General features: G+C 34.9%; 1 protein-coding gene across 7 annotated transcripts in view; it reads right to left on the reverse strand.

Moving 5' to 3' along the window:
- Positions 1-660: 660 nt before the first annotated feature.
- The window catches only part of BEND6 (BEN domain containing 6), a 74,709-nt gene continuing 56,545 nt past the window's right edge, over positions 661-18,824 (reverse strand). For 5 of the 7 annotated variants that reach the window (XM_037844393.1, XM_037844390.1, XM_037844391.1 and 2 more), the window contains 4 exons: positions 9,974-10,194; positions 7,293-7,485; positions 6,262-6,397; positions 661-1,894 (listed from right to left, as the gene is read on the reverse strand). In XM_037844393.1, coding sequence (XP_037700321.1) covers positions 6,270-6,397; positions 7,293-7,485; positions 9,974-10,194 — 542 coding nt within the window. In that variant the 3' untranslated portion in view covers positions 661-1,894; positions 6,262-6,269. The remainder of the gene's footprint in view (positions 1,895-6,261; positions 6,398-7,292; positions 7,486-9,973; positions 10,195-18,824) is intronic. The other 2 variants (XR_005218069.1, XM_037844392.1) reach the window with 2 other exon arrangements.

The following is an 18,824-nucleotide window of genomic DNA, read 5'->3' on the forward strand; positions in this document are numbered from 1 at the left end:
TAAACTAACAACACCGTAGTTCAACTAGTCTCAACCTGGTAGTCCTAGATATTCTGTCTTTCCTCACCAGATTTTGACAGCCTAGGTCCTTACAGCCACCCTGGCACCATCAGGCTATACCAGGAGCCAGGGCTGTATTTCCCATTGCTGCCTACCCCGCGGTTGGGGGATAGTAGCCATTACTTGGAGGGTGAAATTCACTGATATTTATCAAAGTTAACCAGCCTCTTCCTCTGGCTCTTCTCTGGATGCTGCACAGTGGTCCACTAGTCTTCAGAGTGTCAAAAAAAGTTGCTTCAGACAGCTCCTGGCAACTCAATAGTTGTTTTGGTGAGATTAATTTCTGGTGCTTCCTAGTCTGCCATCCTCCCACAATCCTCCAGCGAGAGTTTTTTTTTTTTTTTTTTTTTTTTTTTAACGGAAACACACATCTTAAAATGTTTCCAGTAAAAATTTTAATTCTATTTACCACCTCTGGACATTGTCTATAAAGCCTGCATAGTATGGCTCTTAACAAGACCAACAGGTCTGTGCCACATAGTCAAATTATAATGGTGATGCCTCAATGTGTGGGTAAAGAATTGTCAATTAGCATAGACAATTTTTTCCCTGGATTTTTTACATTAATAAAAAGTCAAGCAAGCACATTTATGGTTTGAATGGGGTTTATTTATGCTTAAATAAAAGTAGCAAATGTTATTTAAGTTATTAAGAATATTTATTTTGTACAACCACATTATTATCATCAAGCAACATTTATGGAATTTTCCCTTGGTCCACAATACTGAACTTTGTAATTATTGTATACCTCCTCTTTTTCAAGTTTTAGATATGACTTTGTACACTGAAGAACTATGGCTTGGCATTGCAGTGTGTAACATGAGACAACCTGATGGTAAGTGAAAAATCTCTTGATGAAGAATGTTTTATCATTTGCTATTTACAAAATGGTATTTTTCTTTTTGTGCAGTTATCAAACCCAGAGGGTTTTGTTTTCAATTCCTTTTACTTCTGATACAATGAAAATAAACCAGTTAAAACTAAGCATGGTAGCTATATAACTGAACCATTATATATAATGCTATACCTTATAGAGAACATTTTAGATGATATTGATGTGTTATATTTTACATCTATATTTAATATATTTTGGGCAATAAAAAGAAGTATGTTGAGTAAACAAAAGAAAAAGATTATTCTGAAAGTGGATGCATTGATTGTATCACAAATCTTGGATTTGTTTTTCAGGAGCATGGAGGAATAGTTTAATATTAAAATAAAAGGTCTTGCAACTTTTTTTTTCATATTTCAGATAACCAAATAATCCTCTTATTTTATTGCTAAAACACTGTTATTGGCTACACTTGATTATCAGATTTTAGGCTGACCTTGCTGCCCTCATGTTTGTGACCATTGATTATTTCACTGTCAGTAGACCCAAACATGGGTTTATGCTTAAGATAAAAACTATAACGGGGGGAAGGGGTCACTAGTAATAATTAATGTGCAATGATTGCTTAGGACAATGACTAATTTTTAAGGGTTGAAATTTTTGTAGCTATGATAAGAGCTCTCATTATTCTGTTATATTAGCAGAACAGAGAAGTATTTGGGGATGGGGAAATGTATATTTCCAAAGAAACCATACCGCATGCTTATTTGAGTGCTGAAAATTCTCTAGTTTGATGCATCAGTGATGTCTAGGATAGAATCTACATGCATTTTCTTCAGCAAGGTTGTTGCTCCATCCAAAAAGCCCAGCAATATAGATGTCTCACAGACTGACACTGCGCTTGTCTCTCTGTGTTCACTGCCAATGAAGTTGCAGATTCTCCAATAAAATCCAATTATAGATTTAGAACTAAAGGTAATTCATTTCAGATACCTAGAGAACCTATAAAAAGCAATTATCAAAAAATAGGGTAAATTTATATTACATATTTTGTTGTATTCTAACAGTTGTGTAAGTTATTTACTTTTATATTTACTACAAATTTTTTACATAAAAATAGAAATTGTTAATAAGAACTATTACTAATGAGGTGACTTAAGAATTATTTTGCAATCTATTCAGAGGAATTCTAGAATAGAAAACAAAGTAATGTAACATTTATTTTAATCTCCAGTAACTTTTAAAAACATTTTGCTAGGGAAATATTCAAACACACAAAGTAAAACGAACACCCCCACATGCCCATCAACCCTCGGAAAAAATTATCAACAATTCTATCATTCTTCAGTGAACATTTCTTGATTGTTTAAATGTCTGGCAATTTCCCAAGCCTGCTTTACCTCACTCAAAACTCAGAAAAACAAAATGAGCTAGGTCAGAGACAAAATTAATGTGAAGCTAGTAAAGCTTACCTGTGGGGTAGCTTCCCAGAAAGGGGCCCTAGTGATATCTTCACATGTTTATATATTTTTGTAAAATTTGCAAAAATAAGAAATTCAGCCATAATCAATTAAGACTGCTGTCTCTTTCTACTTCAGCTGTTCCTCAGTCATACTCTTCCCTCCTGTTGTAACCATGGAGTGTCAGTGGGCATTTCTGAGATCTTGTAAAGGGCAACTGGGATATATTTTTTTTGCTTTGCAATCTCTTCCATGTACAGTTACATAATTGCTGGCCATCCCAGTTTGGAATGTCTACTAGGAATACTCTGAGTGTAGTCAATCAAAGAATATTTAAGAGCAAAAACTCCATTTAGAAAACTTAAAATATACTGAAATCTTACGACTCAGATATGAAAGAAACTCAATAGTGGTTTATCCAAATTTGACAACAATCCTAAAAATTATATGGTGTTACTAACAAAGAGTTGAGAATTTGAAAGAAACCTCTATAAACTATCAAAAATAAAAAGCTAATTTCCATCAACTATGCTAGAGGATCATCTAAATTATCTTTCTGTTCCTTCTATAGAAAAGGATATTACAAAAATATTGTCAAATGACAAGGCAATCAACATATATGGAACCAAAACAAAAAACTAGGAAAAAAGTATTATAGAGCTGTTAGTTAATAAAAATATTGTAATTTTCCCCACATTTTGTGAACTTTGAGGAATTTATTAGCTTTTAAATATTATGCAGTTTTTCTTGGTTTATTTTCTTCTTTTAAATACAGAATTGTATCTGATTGTGTATTCATAATTTTGTATTCCTTTTCTTAGAGAGGGTTCTCTAATTCCTACAAATTTCAGATTCCAGAAATCCTGGCTCCATCCTTAAGGTAAGTTTCATTATTATCCCTGTGTAAATTGAAGCTCAGAGAGGTATAGTGACTTGCCAAAGGTCACACAGTTTTTAAGAGGTGGAGCAGGCTTTAAAATCAGACAACTTCTCCCTAAAACATTAGATAAGAAATACAAAGTATTATAAGCTGGTGTTTGCTCTTTATTAGTTACTAATTGTATGATCTTGGTAATTCACTTAACATCTTTAAGCTTCAGTTTCATTGTCTCCAAAATAAGGAAATCATTAGACTGGAGTTTCTCAACCTTGGTACCACTGACATTTTGGGCTGCACAATTCTTTATAGTAGGGCTGTCCTATGCATTGTAGCAGCATGCCTGGCCTCTATCCACTAGATGCCAGTAGCATCCTCCAATTTTGACAACCAGAAATATCTCCAAATATTGCCAAATATCCCCTGGGGAGGTGGGGCAAACTACCCCCCCCATCCCATTTGAGCACCACTGTGTTAGATCATCTTAGTTATATGCAGATATAATATTATATTAGAGATTATATACACTAGGCAAATTTTGGAAATTTCAGGAGAAGGCTGTTTGATCACTTAGTGCTATCTTATACTTTAATGGAAGTGATACCCTAATACTTTGTGATTCTTATAAATGATATTTGCTTCAGTTCATGTAAGAAAGAAGCAAAAAATGGAGAAAGACCAGAAAGATTGGCAACATTGAGCTTCTGGTAAGAGAGAGCTGCAGACAACATGGAGGCTGTCACAGGAGTGAGATAATAGATGAGAAGAGGAAGGATGGAAGTTAGCTGGGAATTGGTTGTCCTTTCAAATACAGGCTGTGGGTGGCTAACCTGAAATTAGGGTGGAGGGCACAGTCTGTCACAGGAGATGGGGGTGGGGGTTGCTAGGCTGCTTGGACACATAGGACGCATAGGAATTCATAGAACACTGCATGCTTTTGCTAATAGTAATACTATGGGAGTAATTTTTCCAAAGAGTACTTTTAGGGACAGGAGAAGATGAGGGTATGGTTTACCTGAGTAAGTGAGGTCACCTTTAGGTTCCTGCAGAAAGGACCCAGAAAAAGAAAAATAAAGGATCATTCCACTAGATGGTGCTGTATCTGACTAATTTATCAAGTATGTCTAGATTAGGTTTTATGTGACCATCTTTCCCAGCTTACTTTCTTAGTCCTTTCAAAATGTTGTGAATTTAGTTATACTTCAAATGAAAGATCTCTACCAATTTTTTAAAAATTTCAATTCTAATATTAATCTCTATTTCTGATTCAAAACATAAGCATTATTTTAGTCCAAGGAATTTGGCACTACAGAACAAGGCACAGGCCCAGAAGCATTAAATTGTGTTGGTAGCAAAAGGTTTGTCCATGTTTACAATTTTAATTCATGCTATAGTCAGATGATTTAATAACACTTTTATTGGCAGGTAAAAGCCAAACCGAAATAAAATCCTTTTAACTTTAAGTTCTTCAAAATTCTGCCAGCTGATATAGTCAGAGATGAATTTTATGCCTACCTTTAGCAGTCTGAGAGATTAAAAAGGCAGAGGTTAGGATATTAAAATGCTTTGCAGAGCTCTGAAATACAGTAACTCCAAAATATAGCTCTATGACTAGAAGTCTAGTTATATAGCATTTAGAAAGGGAAATTGGTCATTATACACCAGGATAACTGGATAGTCTCATGTTACAATGAGAAGTTCTAAGTTTGCATTGAAGCATTTATCTCATAATTGGAAATTTGTGAGATTCACACTTCTACTGAAATTTATAATCATTTGGGAAGAAAAAGCATACAAATATACCTTTCTCCTACAAATTTTTAAGTCAGTCTACCAGTATGTGTAAACCAAGGAGAAGAATCCTACTGCAGTTGTTATAAGTATTATTTTTCTTTCTCAAGGAAGAAAAACTATTGTTGACTCACCAGAGCTGGCCATGGTTGTATAACAAACTAGATAAGGGACCCTTGAGGAGGATGAGGGTGGGGTGGGACAGATAGTCAGAAGCAAGGGGGAGTTCCACGTCCCATTTAAAGCATGGTCCAAAGAAATGAAGACAAATAAAATGCTCTCATTGGGGGCTAGGTTAGGTAGAGAACAGGCAAGGTATAAGTGAAAAATAGAAGTAAACAAAGTGGGGAAAATGAAAAAGGATAATTATAGAGGACTTTGCCTTTGTGTGTTACCCATATGTCTCTAATAATCAATTAAAATATTTATAATACAATCATACATTTTTTTCCACATATTTTTCCATCAAAATAATGGAGAGAAAGAAGGATGAGTACAAGTGAAATGGTGAGGACATTTGATTGCAAACACAAAATTTCATTTCACAGTTGTCCCTGGGGCAAGGCCAGACTATAAAATGTACTTCCTTTGAAACTCTCTCATGAAAAACAAATAATTAGTTTTCTTAATAGAATGTAAACATCTTGGTAAAAATTCTTAATATACAAATACAAACTGAAACAACTAATTTAGAGATTTAAAGACAATGAGAAGCAGCATGGAGAAGAGTGGAAGACACCCCTCCATACCTCGAGCCAATATTTTGTACAAACCACTAAGAGTTTAAGGTCAGTCTCATTGACATGACTTGGAGAATTCCCGAGGGTCTGAATCTCTCTTGTTCTAGAGAAACACTTCCTAAATTGTCTTGGTCTCTCCTTTGGCTCCTTTCTATCCCCATTCCCAAGTTAAACAGGTATTCTTTGAAGAAATAAAAGTTCCTCAGTAAAACAGATTTGGAAAATAGTACACATTATACCCTTTCCTTAGAAATTTCTGGTGCACATGAAAAGGTATCAAAATCTGAGCAGTTCATGAAAAGAAAAACCTGTGTAAATTAACTCTGTATTTCCCACATTTAAATTCCCTTCCCTGTCCCCTGAACCCAGGGATACTTAATAGTATTTCACAGGTCACCAGTGTGCTCTAATAGAGTGTTTGGAAAATGCTATTATGCAGATAAAAGTATTACAACATATTCCTGCCACACTGAGAAGATTATGAAGATTTAAAAGACTTACCAAAGGATCTACTTAATATCTTGAGAGTTAAGATTTTTGCTTAAATTTGGCTTCTTGGTACAGTTATTTAGCTTTTGCCCTATCATTCTCCTAATTGAAACATCATCTGTATTAGGAAATAACTGTTTTGTGACTCCTGTAAAAAACAATAATAACACAACAAAAACACTTAATGAGGCTTTTTCTTCTTAAGGCATAAACTGGGGGGGAAACATCAAGCATTCCACATTATAATTTTGTCTTGATTTTTCAAAAGTAGTCCAAACACCCAATGAGATATTTAAATAGATGAATACGTAGGCAGATTTTTCAAAGCAAAGCAAGAGATATCAGAAGGTCCATATTATAAACAGAGAGTGTACATATTTGTCTTCCTGTGTTCCCACCCAACGTTAACCCTACTACTTGCTATGAATTTTAGTCCCCTAAATCTCGTTACCTCAAATGTTAGCAAGTTATTTTTATCCCTTTCCAACATCTGTTGAACAGCTAGATTCTGACTGATCCTTTTCAAAATAAGAAGTGACATCCTATTGAGATACATAGAGATGGGATTCACAAAAACCCTAAATTTGTTGGATATTGGCAAAAAAATTAATTTGATAATCTTGATGAGTATATTTAGGAAGAGTCATTAATTTAAAAACCACAATAGGATAATCAAATCAACCTCTGTTTTTCTATAATAAAAGATGAGGGATGTAACCAAGATAAGAAAGAGAACAAGATATAAACTATTATTGACATTTAATTTTAAGAGGTTTTTCAAATTCACTTTTCTAAAGCTATAACTTTTATGACATTCAGTCTTTTCAGTGATATAAAATTTAGTTTTAATAATCATTTTTAATGTAAAGTTTTTCTATGAAATTCTCCATATTTAATAAGAATATTATTTAGATTTATTTTAAGATTTTTCTTTCATAGAAAGATAAATCTGAAACAATAAAGAACTATGAAAGAATAACTTGACCTTGAATAGTAAAATAATTTCCAATTGATATGACAATATAATGTAATCATATTTTTACCTATAATTTCTTGAACTTCATTCTGATTCATAGCTGGTTTTACAGCTTTGTCCCTTGAAGTAGAGGATTTTGCACCCGTCAGGCTATGTGTGGCCATGTATTCATTTGTGTAAAGTACTTGCATTAAATCATTAATAAACTTCTGAGGCTTGCTCTTATTACAACGGGCAATCTGCCATTTTTCAATTTTGAACTAAAAAAAATAAAAAAGTAATAATAGAAATTGGAAAAAATGAAAATATCTGGAGAAATATATTACTAATTGAATTAAGACATACAAGAAAACAATATCAACATTCTCTAAGATGATGTATTATACTTTTAGTATATATTTTACATTTCCAGGTTTAGAGTTAAATGATAACTTTGAGACAATTCCCAATATTTATGAGCTATTTGTTGCATAGTGTAATACAAATTCTTGTCATGTAATCTGGATTTGGTGCTTTAAGGGATTAGTTGCAAACTCAACACAACACTAACTATGGTAGGCAGAATAATGGCTGTGCTAGTTTGGATATATTATGGCCAAAGCCATATTCTCTGATGCAGTCTTGTGGGGGCAGATGTATTACTTTTGATTAGATTGGAATCCTTTGAGTGTTTCCATGGAGATGTGACTCAGTCAACTGTGAGTTAAAAGTCTGATTGGATACTTACCATGGAGGTGTTATCCTCCACATTCAGGGTGGGTGTTAATTGGATCACTGGAGTCTTATAAAGGAATTCACAGAGAGAAGGACCTCAGAGCAACTGAGAATGGCTTTTTAAAGAGCAGCTGCAGCTAAGAGAGGACAAAATGCCCCAAGAGCAACACTTTGAAGAATGCCATTTTGAAACGGAGCAAGTAGACACCAGCCACATGCCTTCCCGGCTAACAGAGGTTTTCTGGATGCCAATGGCCTTTCTCCAGTGAAGGTACCCTTTGTTGATGCCTTACCTTGGACACTTTATGGCCTTGAGACTATAACTTCATAACCAAATAAACCCCCTTTTATAAAAGCCAGTCCATTTCTGGTGTTTTGCAAAAGGGCAGCATTAGCAAATCAGAACATGGCCCTCCAAAGATGTCCACATCCCAATCCTTGGAACCTGTGAATATGTTATTTTTTTGGCAAAAATAACTCTGCAGATGTGATTAAGATTGAGATGGGGAGATTATCCTGGATTATCCAGGTGGTCCCAATCTAATCTCTTCCCTTAAAAGTAGAAGAGGGTGGTAGAAGAGTGAGTCAAAAAAAGGAGACAGAAAAAGGAGGAGAGATTCCAAGAGTGAGAGGGACTTGATCTGAGGATGCTGGCTTTGAAGATGGAGGAAGGGGGCCACGAGCCAAGGAAAGGTGTAGTCTCTAGAATTTGGAATGCTTTCAGTTCACAGCCATCAAGAAAAGGGGAACTCGGTCATAGCACTGCAAGGAACTGAATTCCACAATACAAATGAGCAGGAAATAGATTCTTCCCAGAGTGTCCAGAAAGGAATGCACCAGCTGACACCTTGATTTTAGTCCAGTGAAACCCATACAAGACTTCTGATTTACAGCACTGTGAAATAATAAATTTATGTTCTTTTAAATCACTAAGTTTGTGCTAATCTATTATGACAGCAATAGGAAACTGATACACAAAGATTTAAATCTTCTGAATTATTTGTATTTAATTATAGCTTTTGAAGGCATATTTTCCAAGGCTGATACCTGGTTCTAAAAAAGCTCTTGTCTTGTTAGCTTCTGTTTCTTGATTAAGAGAAATTGGGAAAGTAGAAAAAGAATTGTGTTCAGCTGGCAAACAGAATGTGAAATTTATCTTCTTTCAGTGACAAAATTTTATAACCCTTTATACCAGTTTGGATGTATTATGTCCCCCAAAATGCCATGTTCTTTAATGCAGTCTTGTGGGGGCAGACATATTAGTGTTAATTAGATTGAAATCTTTGGATTAGGTTGTTTCCATGGAGATGTGACCCACCCAACTATGGGTAATACCTTTGATTAGATTATTTCCATGGAGGTGTGGCCCTGCCCATTCAGCGTGGGTCTTGATTAGTTTACTGGAGCCCTGTAAGAGCTCAGACAGAAGGAGCTCGCTGCTGCAGCTGAGAGACACATTTTGAAGATGGCTGTTGAAAGCTGACGCTGACATTTTGGAGAACGCCATTTTGAAAGGCAACCTAGGATCAGCACACCCGCCATATGCCTTCCCAGCTAACAAAGGTTTTCTGGTCACCATTGGCCTTCCTTCTGTGAAGGTATACTTGTGTTGATGCCTTAATTTGGACATTTTCATGGCCTTCTGACTGCAAATTTGTAACCAAATAAACCCTCTTTATAAAAGCCAATCCATTTCTGGTATTTTGCGTATAACAGCAGCATTAGCAAACCAGAACACCCTTAATGCATAGTTATCCTCCTGTCACTTGTTCAAAAGTTGCTACATCATTTACTGTAGAAATTTATAGTTTAATAACTTCATCAATGTCTACAATTTGACTTTAGTTTTCTAAACTGGGTATTTGTTTCACAAATACTAGTTTCTACTATAAAAGAAAAGTTTTATGCATTGGAACACTATGGTAGTTACTTGAAATTACATAAATGTACTGATAAAATAATGATCATCTATCCTTATTTTAATTTTAAATTAATTTTATCCCATGGAAAAACAGGGCAAGTATTCTAACTAACCTGTTTCTCATCAGTATGATGTTCTTCCTCAGCTTTCAAGGAAACTGGTGAATTGGAATTAGAATTAGAATTACTACATGTTGAGGCAAATGAATCTGGGGAGGAGTTGTTCGTTGCTCTCCAGAGGTTGGATGCAGATGTAGACATGGTTCCTCCACCCTTAAGCAAAGCCTCCGCCATGCCAACTAGTTCTTCAAACTGGGTAACTGCCTGTGGTAACACTAAAATGGGAAGAAAAAGTAACACTTTACAAATTACTTTTAGTAAAAGGTGTACATAAACATATTTTTTAGGTATGCATAGAAAATGTGTTGGAAGAATACACCCAAATTGTTAACATTGGGTACCTTTGGAAAACAAACATGGTGGGAAGGGTTCTTGGAACATACTTACTTTCTATTATTGAATAATTAAATAAATGTTTAATAATAAACATTTAGTATTATATCTAAATGTATATGCATGACTTTGAAACTCAAAAAATGTTTTAAAAAGTTAATTTTTTCTTATTGCTAATAATATTATTTTAAGGCATTTAATCTCTTGTTGGGACACACTACTGATTCTATTATCAATCACCTTCTAGAAGCTCACATTAGGCCAGTTTAAGTGCCAAGATAAAATAAGTCACTTCTCACAGATTAAATGAATTGTCTATAACCATTGTATATGGTTTGCAAAGTAGTCAAATTCCATTAAATTAACAAAAATAACTGCCACGGGTCAAACCTATGATTTCACATTTTGCTTAACTGAATGATCTTTTTTTTCCTTTTTTTTTAAATGGAAACATACACATTCAAAGATTTCATGCCCCCATGTAAAATGGTCTTCTCTGTTATGTCTAATTTGTTTCCTAAGGACAAATAACGTTTTGCTGGAGTTTGAAGAGACCTTGGACCCTATCTAATTCAACTCCTCATCTATGGTTGAGAGCACTGCCTGTTGGAGAGGTGAAAAGACTCTGAAACTTTTTTTTGTATTTTCCTTAAGTATATTACTGAGCTATAATCTTTAGAATAATATTTGATTTGAGAGCTGAAAATCAGGCATCTTGATGATATGTCCAAATTAGTACATCTGATACTATATTAACATTCTATTCTTTCAATAAATATTTACTAAGCACCTCTCATATGACAGACACTTATTAAATCAACAGCTATTTATGGAACAGTTAGTAATATTAAATATTTATGTAGCTTCTATTTTGTGTCCAGCACTGTTCTGAGAGCCTTACTGATATTCATTGATTTAATCCTCATTGCAAATCTCTGAAATAGGTATAATCATTTCCCCCAATCTACAGATAAGGGCAATTAGGCAGTGAGAGGTTAAGTAACTTGGGCAGGGTCACCCAGTTAGTGAAAAGAAGAGCTCAGTTCAAAATCAGACTGTCTGGCTCCCAAGTCCATGCTTTACACTACTCTGTTATGCAGTCTCCAACATTTACCAACCATTATGCTAGGTACTAGGGACAAAACTGGGGGTAAAGCCAGATGCAGTCCATGCCTTTTGGAGCTGAAAGTTTAGGAGGTAGGAGACATTATTCACATAGCCACGCAAATAAATGAAAAATCAAAATTGCTAAGTGCCAAGGCGTAAGGTTGCTTGACCCAGCTTGGGGTAGGGTTGGGTTGCTGGGTAACAGCAAGGAGGACCTCCAAGGAGGTCGCAATTTATCTGTGAGCTGACGGGGATGAAGGGAGTTTTAGAGGCACAGGAAATAAGTTCTGTATTTGAGGAACTATGAGAAGCCAAAGCTAGAATGCAAAGGAAAAGAATTTGGTATCAAGTAAGGCTTCAAAAGTATTTACTGTTTTTGTCTAATAATGAAAGTTGTACATTTTCATTTGTGCACATCCTTCTTGTCATTTCTATTTGGCAACTCTATATTCACCTATTTTACATAATTAGGGCAATTCTGTATAAACAGCTTTGTTTCAGCTCTTCTTTCCACAATTAAGACTGGGGAAAAGCCTTAATAGGTGACTATTTTGCCTGTTTTATTAGATGTTCTTAGAAAATATGATTTTTGAGGTCTAATTTACATGCAGTTAAAGGCAGGATCTTATGTGAAGTGTGGGCAGAAATTAGGTAGGCAGAGGGCAGATGAATCTACTTAGTTAACACACATCCTGTCAAGGTATAGAACATTTTCATTCTCCCAGAAAGTTCCTTCATGTTTCTTCTAAGTCAGTCCCTGGCCTCACCTCAGAGCAACCACTATTCTGACTTCTTTAGCCATGGGTAAGTTTTACCTGTTCTTTAAAAATTTTTTTTTAAATTTCTTCTATAAATTATTATTAGATAATGGGATATCAGTGCATTTCATATTTCTTAACTTACGGTTTTTGTAAAGTGCTTGGAAGTGTGTCTAGTGCATTGTAAGCAGTGTTAGCTACTATTTACTCTCATATATTAAGCACTTTAACTTTTTATCTGTCATAACTTACAAATATTTTTTATCAGAGCATTTATCTTTTAATTTTCTGATATTTTAAAATCACACTTAAAATTTTTATTTTAGTTAAAAGCAGCAGTCTTTTCTTTAGTGTATTGTCCATTTATTTTATACATGCAAAGTCATTCACCATTTGGATCAGTTCAATATTCACCCATATACTTTGAACAGTTCAAACACTTTTTTAAAGTAAGTTTTTTTCCTGGATATATTTCTTAAATGTTTATTGGGAAAATTTAAACAAAAACAAAAATAGTACACTGTCATATACCCATCTTACAGTTTTAAACTCGTGTCCATTCTTGTTCCATCTATACCCCCACCTACTTTCTCTCCCCATCAAGATTATTTGAAGCTAATCACAGATATCTTCTCATTTTTATCTGTAAATATTTCAGCATGTAACTTTAAAAGGTAAGAAATTTAAGAAATATAACCATAAAACTATTGTCAGTGCCAGTAGTAGTTAACAAAGTTTTTAATACCAAAAAAAAATTCTTTGATTGTCTCAAAAAATTTTTTTTACAGTTTCTTTGAATCAGGATCCAAATAAGGTCCATATACTACAATTGGTTGTGTCTCTTAACTTTCTTAAAAACCATAGGTTCGCTCTCCCTTTCCTACTTTTTTTCTTGTAATTTATTAGTTGAATAAACTGGGTTTGTCCTACAGAGTTTCCCAGTCTAGATTTTGCTGATTGCATGCCTAAGGTGGTGTTTAACATATTCTTTCTTCCCTGTATTTCTTATAAATTAGTAGTTAGATCTAAAGACTTGACCAGATTCAGGGGGTGTTTTTACTTCTCTTAGGAGGCATTTTATGCATAGTTAGCTTTTTTTGTGGTATTAGTAGTCATTGTTGATTACTGCTTGGATTCATTATGTCATTAGAGGCAGCAAAACAGTGATATTTCAATTCTTTTCTTCTCATTTATTTGCTGGAATTCTATAATGGTAAACTTACGCTTATTCACTATTAGCTCCTCAGAGGTTCATTTCATATAGTAGGGGCAGAATAAATGCTTGATTGTTTTGGTCTGTATTTACCAGTTTTCAAAATAATGAGTTGGTGCTTTCAGATTACCATTAAGTTTTTTTTTTTTTTTCCATTTTTGAATGCCATTATGACCTCATCTACTTAAACACACATGATATGAATGTAGTTATAATTCTACTTGATGTTCAAATTATCCCATCTTTGGTCAGTGGGAGTCTCTTCTAGTTGACATTTCTACATAGTCTTTTCTAACTTCATTGCTTTCTGGTATGACAAAATGTTCATACACATTTCCTGTTCGAGGCTCCTGATTCATCTTGTACGTTTCCTGGTCAAGACCTGAAATCAGCCATTTCTCCAAGGAACCCTAGTTTCTTTTAGTGGGAAATGGTATGAAAAGACAAAACCCAGGTACTAGGAGTGCTCGTTGATATTGGGTCCTTGGTTCTAGCCCTTTTATATGAACAGTATTAGAAAATTTATATTATTATTTTAAAGATAAAATTCATCATATGTTCAATCCAGTACTTCCAATTCAAATTCAGACAATGGAGTTTTAAATTCAAATTTTAGAGTTATATTGTTAGGTAGTACGTGGTGTGAAATGAGTACTCCCACACATCCACCCCCACCCCTACCCCCCAAATATCCATTTTCCCAACACCATGTGTTGAACAACTCATCTTTTTCCAACTTCTCTAATAAAACATGTGGTAGCTATAGCTATTGAGCACATACTATATACCAGGCATTTATTTTTTTATTATTTTTAAAAATTTATTTATAATTTTTTTATTAGAGAAGTTTTGGGTTTACAGAATAATCATGCATAAAATACAGGATTCCCACATACCACCCCACCACTAACACTGCATTGGTGTGGAGCACTCACTACAATTGATGAAAGCACACTTTCACAACTGCACTGTTATCAAAGCCCATGGTTTAATCAAGGGTATACCATTTGTGTAATGTAGTTCCATGGATTTAAAAAAAAATTTTATCCTGTTACCATATATACAATCTAAAATTTCCCCTTTTAATCATATTCAGATACATATATATATTTTTTAGTGCTTTTAATTGTGTTCACACTGTTGTGCTACCATCACCACCATCCATTACCAAAACATTTCCATCTTTCCAAAGAGGAACCCTGTACTTTTTAAGCCTTAGCTTTCCATTCCCTATCTACCACCACCCCAGCCCCTGGTAACCTATATTCCACATTCTGACTGTGTGAGTTTTCTTTCTCTAATTGTTTCAAATCAGTGAAATCATACAATATTGGTCCTTTTAAATCTGGCTTATTTCACTCAACATGATGTATTCAAGGTTCAGACATTCTGACGCATTATCAGGACTCCTTTCCTTTTTATGGCTGAATTATATTCCATTATATGTATATACCACATTTTATCTATGCATTCACTGGATGAGGGACACTTGGGTTGCTTCCATCTTTTGGCAAATGTGAATAATGCCCCTATGAACATCACAGTGCAAACATCTGTTTGAGTCCCTGCTTTCAATTCTGTTGAGTATACACCTAGCAGTGGGATTGCTGGGTTGTATGATAGTTCTATACTTAGCTTTCTGAAGAACTGCCAAGCTTTTTTCCATAGCAACTGCACTATTTTACATTACCACCAGAAAGGAGTGAGTGTTCCTATTTCTCTGCATCCTAACACTTATGATCTTCTGTTTTTCTTTTTCTAAGAGCAGCCATTCTAATGGGTGTGAAATGGTATCACATTGTGGTTTTGATTTCCATTTCCCTGATGGCAAATGATGTTGAGCATCTTTTCATCTGCTTTTTGGCCATTTGTATATCTTCCTCAGAGAGATGTCCGTTCGAGTCTTTGCCCTTTAAAAAATTGGGTTGTCTTTTGTTGTTGAGTTGAAAGATTTCTTTATATATTCTGGATATTAATTCTTTTTTGGATATGTGGTTTCCAAATATTTTCTTCCATTGTGTAGGCTGTCTTTTTACTTTAATGATTAAGTCCTTTGAGAAACAAAAGTTTCTGGTTTTGATGCCCCATTTATCTATTTTTGTTGTTGTTTTTGCTTGTGCTTTGGGTATAAAGTTTAAGAAACCATTGCCTAACACAAATTCCTGGAGATATTTCCCTACATTTTCTTCTAGGAGTTTGAGAGCTTAGCTCTTAAATTTAGGTCTTTGATCCATTACGAGTTAATTTTTGTATATGGTGTGAGGTAGGTATCCTCCTTTTTTTGCAAATGGAGATCCTCTTTTCCCAGCACTATTTGTTGAAGAAACTATTCTTTCTTAATTTTGAAGTCTTTGTCACACTGTCAAAAATCAGTTGGCCAATGGTAGCACAATATTGTAAATATACTGAACAAAGATGACTGTGAGTATGGTTGAAAGAGGAAGGCTAGGGGCATGTATGACACCAGAAGGAAAGACAAAAGATAAAGACTGGGACTGTATAACTTAGTGAAACTTAGAGTGGTCAATGATGGTGACTAAATGTATAAACATATGTTTTTACATGAGGGAGAACAAATGAATGTCAACTTTGCAAAGTGTTGAAATGGGATGCTATTGTGTAAAAATACAGTCAGTGCAAATTAGAGTCCATAGTTAACAGTAACATTGTAATATTCTCCCATTAATTGTAACAAAGGCAATATACCAAAGCTAAATGTCTACGGAGGGGCACATAAAGGAGGGGTATGGGATACTTGGTTGTAGTGTTGTTGTCTGACCTTTTATTGTATTTTATTTTATTTTTACTTTTTTTTATTCATTTTTTTCTTTTTCTTTTTTTCCTTTTTTCTTTTTTTCTCCTCTTCCTCTTTCTTTGCAGAAGAAATGGAAATGTCCTCATATAGACTGTGGTGGTGAATGCATAACTAGGTAATTATACCAGGAACCATTGATTGTTTACTTAAGATGGATTGTATGATGTGTGAATAAAACTGTTTAAAAAATAAACAGAATGATACAAGTGCTGGAGAAAATATGGAGAGAGGGAAGTACCTAATCACTGTTGGTAGGGAGGCAGAATGGTATAGCCCATCTGGAGGGCAGTATGGTGGTTCCATAGGAAGCTAAATATGGGGTTGCCATATGGTCTTGCAACCCAATATTAGGTATACACTTGGAAGAACTGAGAGCAGGGACACAGATGGACATTTGCACACTGATGTTTATGGCAGCAGTATTCATGATTCACAATGGATAGAGGTGGCCTAAGGGTACATTGACTGATGAATGGAATGGTCAACTGTGGTGTATACATACAATGGAATATTGAGTGGCAGCAAGAAGGAATGAACTTGTGAGATATGCAACTAGGTGAATGGAACTTGAGGACAGTATGTTGAGTGAAACAAACCAGAAATGAAAAGACAAACATTATAATGCCTCACTAATATGGAATAATTATAATGTGAAAACTCTGAGAATTGAATCTGAGATCATAGGTTATCAAGGGAAGGCTTATGGTAAAGGTTCTTAGATTGTAAGCTCTTTCAGCAGTTATACCGCTTCCTGAGTTGTAATGGTTATTTCTAAATTCTGAGATGCTGAGCTCCTTGTTTATAACCTGGTTGGTCCCCGGAACTTAGGGTGTCTGTGTGTCACCTGAGACCCAGAGCCAGAGTTTGGCAGCTATGAATGTTAGCATTATCCCATACAGCAAATATTAAAGAAGCTGAAAAAGAGTTCGGACTTCTATTAGAGATATGAATGAAGCTGATTTGGTTAGGACTAAGGCAAATTAGACTAAAGGTAAAGGACAATATTGATGGTGTTTTAAAACTTCAACTGTGTGAGACCAAAGGAAGAGATGGTTATTTGGTGCAAAATCTGTATTTTCGGTAGCACACTATATAATTTAACTTATATTTGAATAGGGAGTGAAATCTGGTAGGTTTGTATAGATTAGTGTGAAGCCCTGAACATCCTAGAGTAATTTGGGCAGAGAATGTATTTGCAAAATTATTTGCAAAAATGTATTTGCAAAGCCCCCTTGAAGGACCAGGGAAAAATATGGAAATATTAAACTTTCCCACCTACGTAATTACTGATACTCTCACAAGCATTGGGGACTACCAATATAGAAGGCTGAGCCCTCCATCTTGGGGCTTGCCCATAGGAACCTTATTACTGCAAAGGACAGGCCAAGCCTACTTGTAATTGTGCCTCAGAGTCACCTCCAGAGATCCTCTTTTGTTGCTCAGATGTGGCCCATCTCTTTCTAAGCCAACTCAGCAGGTAAACTCACTGCCCTACCCCCCTACGTGGGACATGACTCCCAGGGGTGTAAATCTCCCTGGCAACATGGGACATGACTCCCGGGAATGAATATGGACCCAGCATCGTGGGATTGAGAGAGACTTCTTGACCAAAAGAGGGAAGAGAAATGAATCAAAATAAAGTTTCAGTGGCTGATAGATTTCAAATGGAGTCAAGAGGTCATTTTGGAGGTTATTTTTATACATTATATAGATAACCCTTTTCAGGATTTAGTTTATTGGAATAGCTAGAAGGAAATACCTGAAACTGTTGAACTGCAACCTCGTAGCCTTGATTCTTGAAGACAAGTATGTAACTATATAGCTTACATGGTGTGACCATGTGATTGTGAAAACCCTTGTGGCTCACACTCCCTTTATCCAACATATAGACAGATGAGTAGAAAAATGGGGACAAAAATTAAATAAATAATAGGGGAGACGGGGGAATGGGATGCTTGGGGTTTTCTGTTTTACTTTTATTTTCTTATTTTTTTTGAGTAATGAAAATGTTTAAAAATTGATTGTGGTGATGAATGCACAACTATATGATGGTACTGTGAATAACTGATTGTACACTTTGGTTAATTGTATGATATGTGAATATTTCTCAATGAAATTGAATAAAAAATTTCAGTTGGGCATAAATGCGACGGTTGATTTCTGAGCTCTCAATTCTATTCCATAGGTCTATATGTCTGTCCTTGTGCCATTACCATGCTGTTTTGATTACTGGGGCTTTGTAACAAGTTTTAAGATCAGAAAGTGTGTTTTAAAACCTCATGCTACTTTTTCAAGATGGCTTTAGCTATTCAGGGCCCTTACTCTTCCATAGTAATTTGATGACTGGCTTTTCCATTTCTGTGAAGAAATTTGTTGGAATTTTGATTGGGATTGCATTGAATCCATAAATTGCTTTGTGTAATATTGACACCATAGTGATACTTAGTCTTCTAATCCATGAACATGGAATGTCCTTCCATTTATTTAGGTCTTCTTTGATTTGTTTTAGCCATGTTTTGTAGTTTTCTGTGTATAAGGCCTTTAGATCCTTCGTTAGATTTATTCCTAGATAATTAATTGTTTTAGTTGCTTTTGTGAATGAAATTTTTTTTAAAAACA

The sequence above is a fragment of the Choloepus didactylus genome, chromosome 7 (assembly GCF_015220235.1).
Source record: "Choloepus didactylus isolate mChoDid1 chromosome 7, mChoDid1.pri, whole genome shotgun sequence".
Classification (NCBI taxonomy): Eukaryota; Metazoa; Chordata; class Mammalia; order Pilosa; family Megalonychidae; genus Choloepus; species Choloepus didactylus.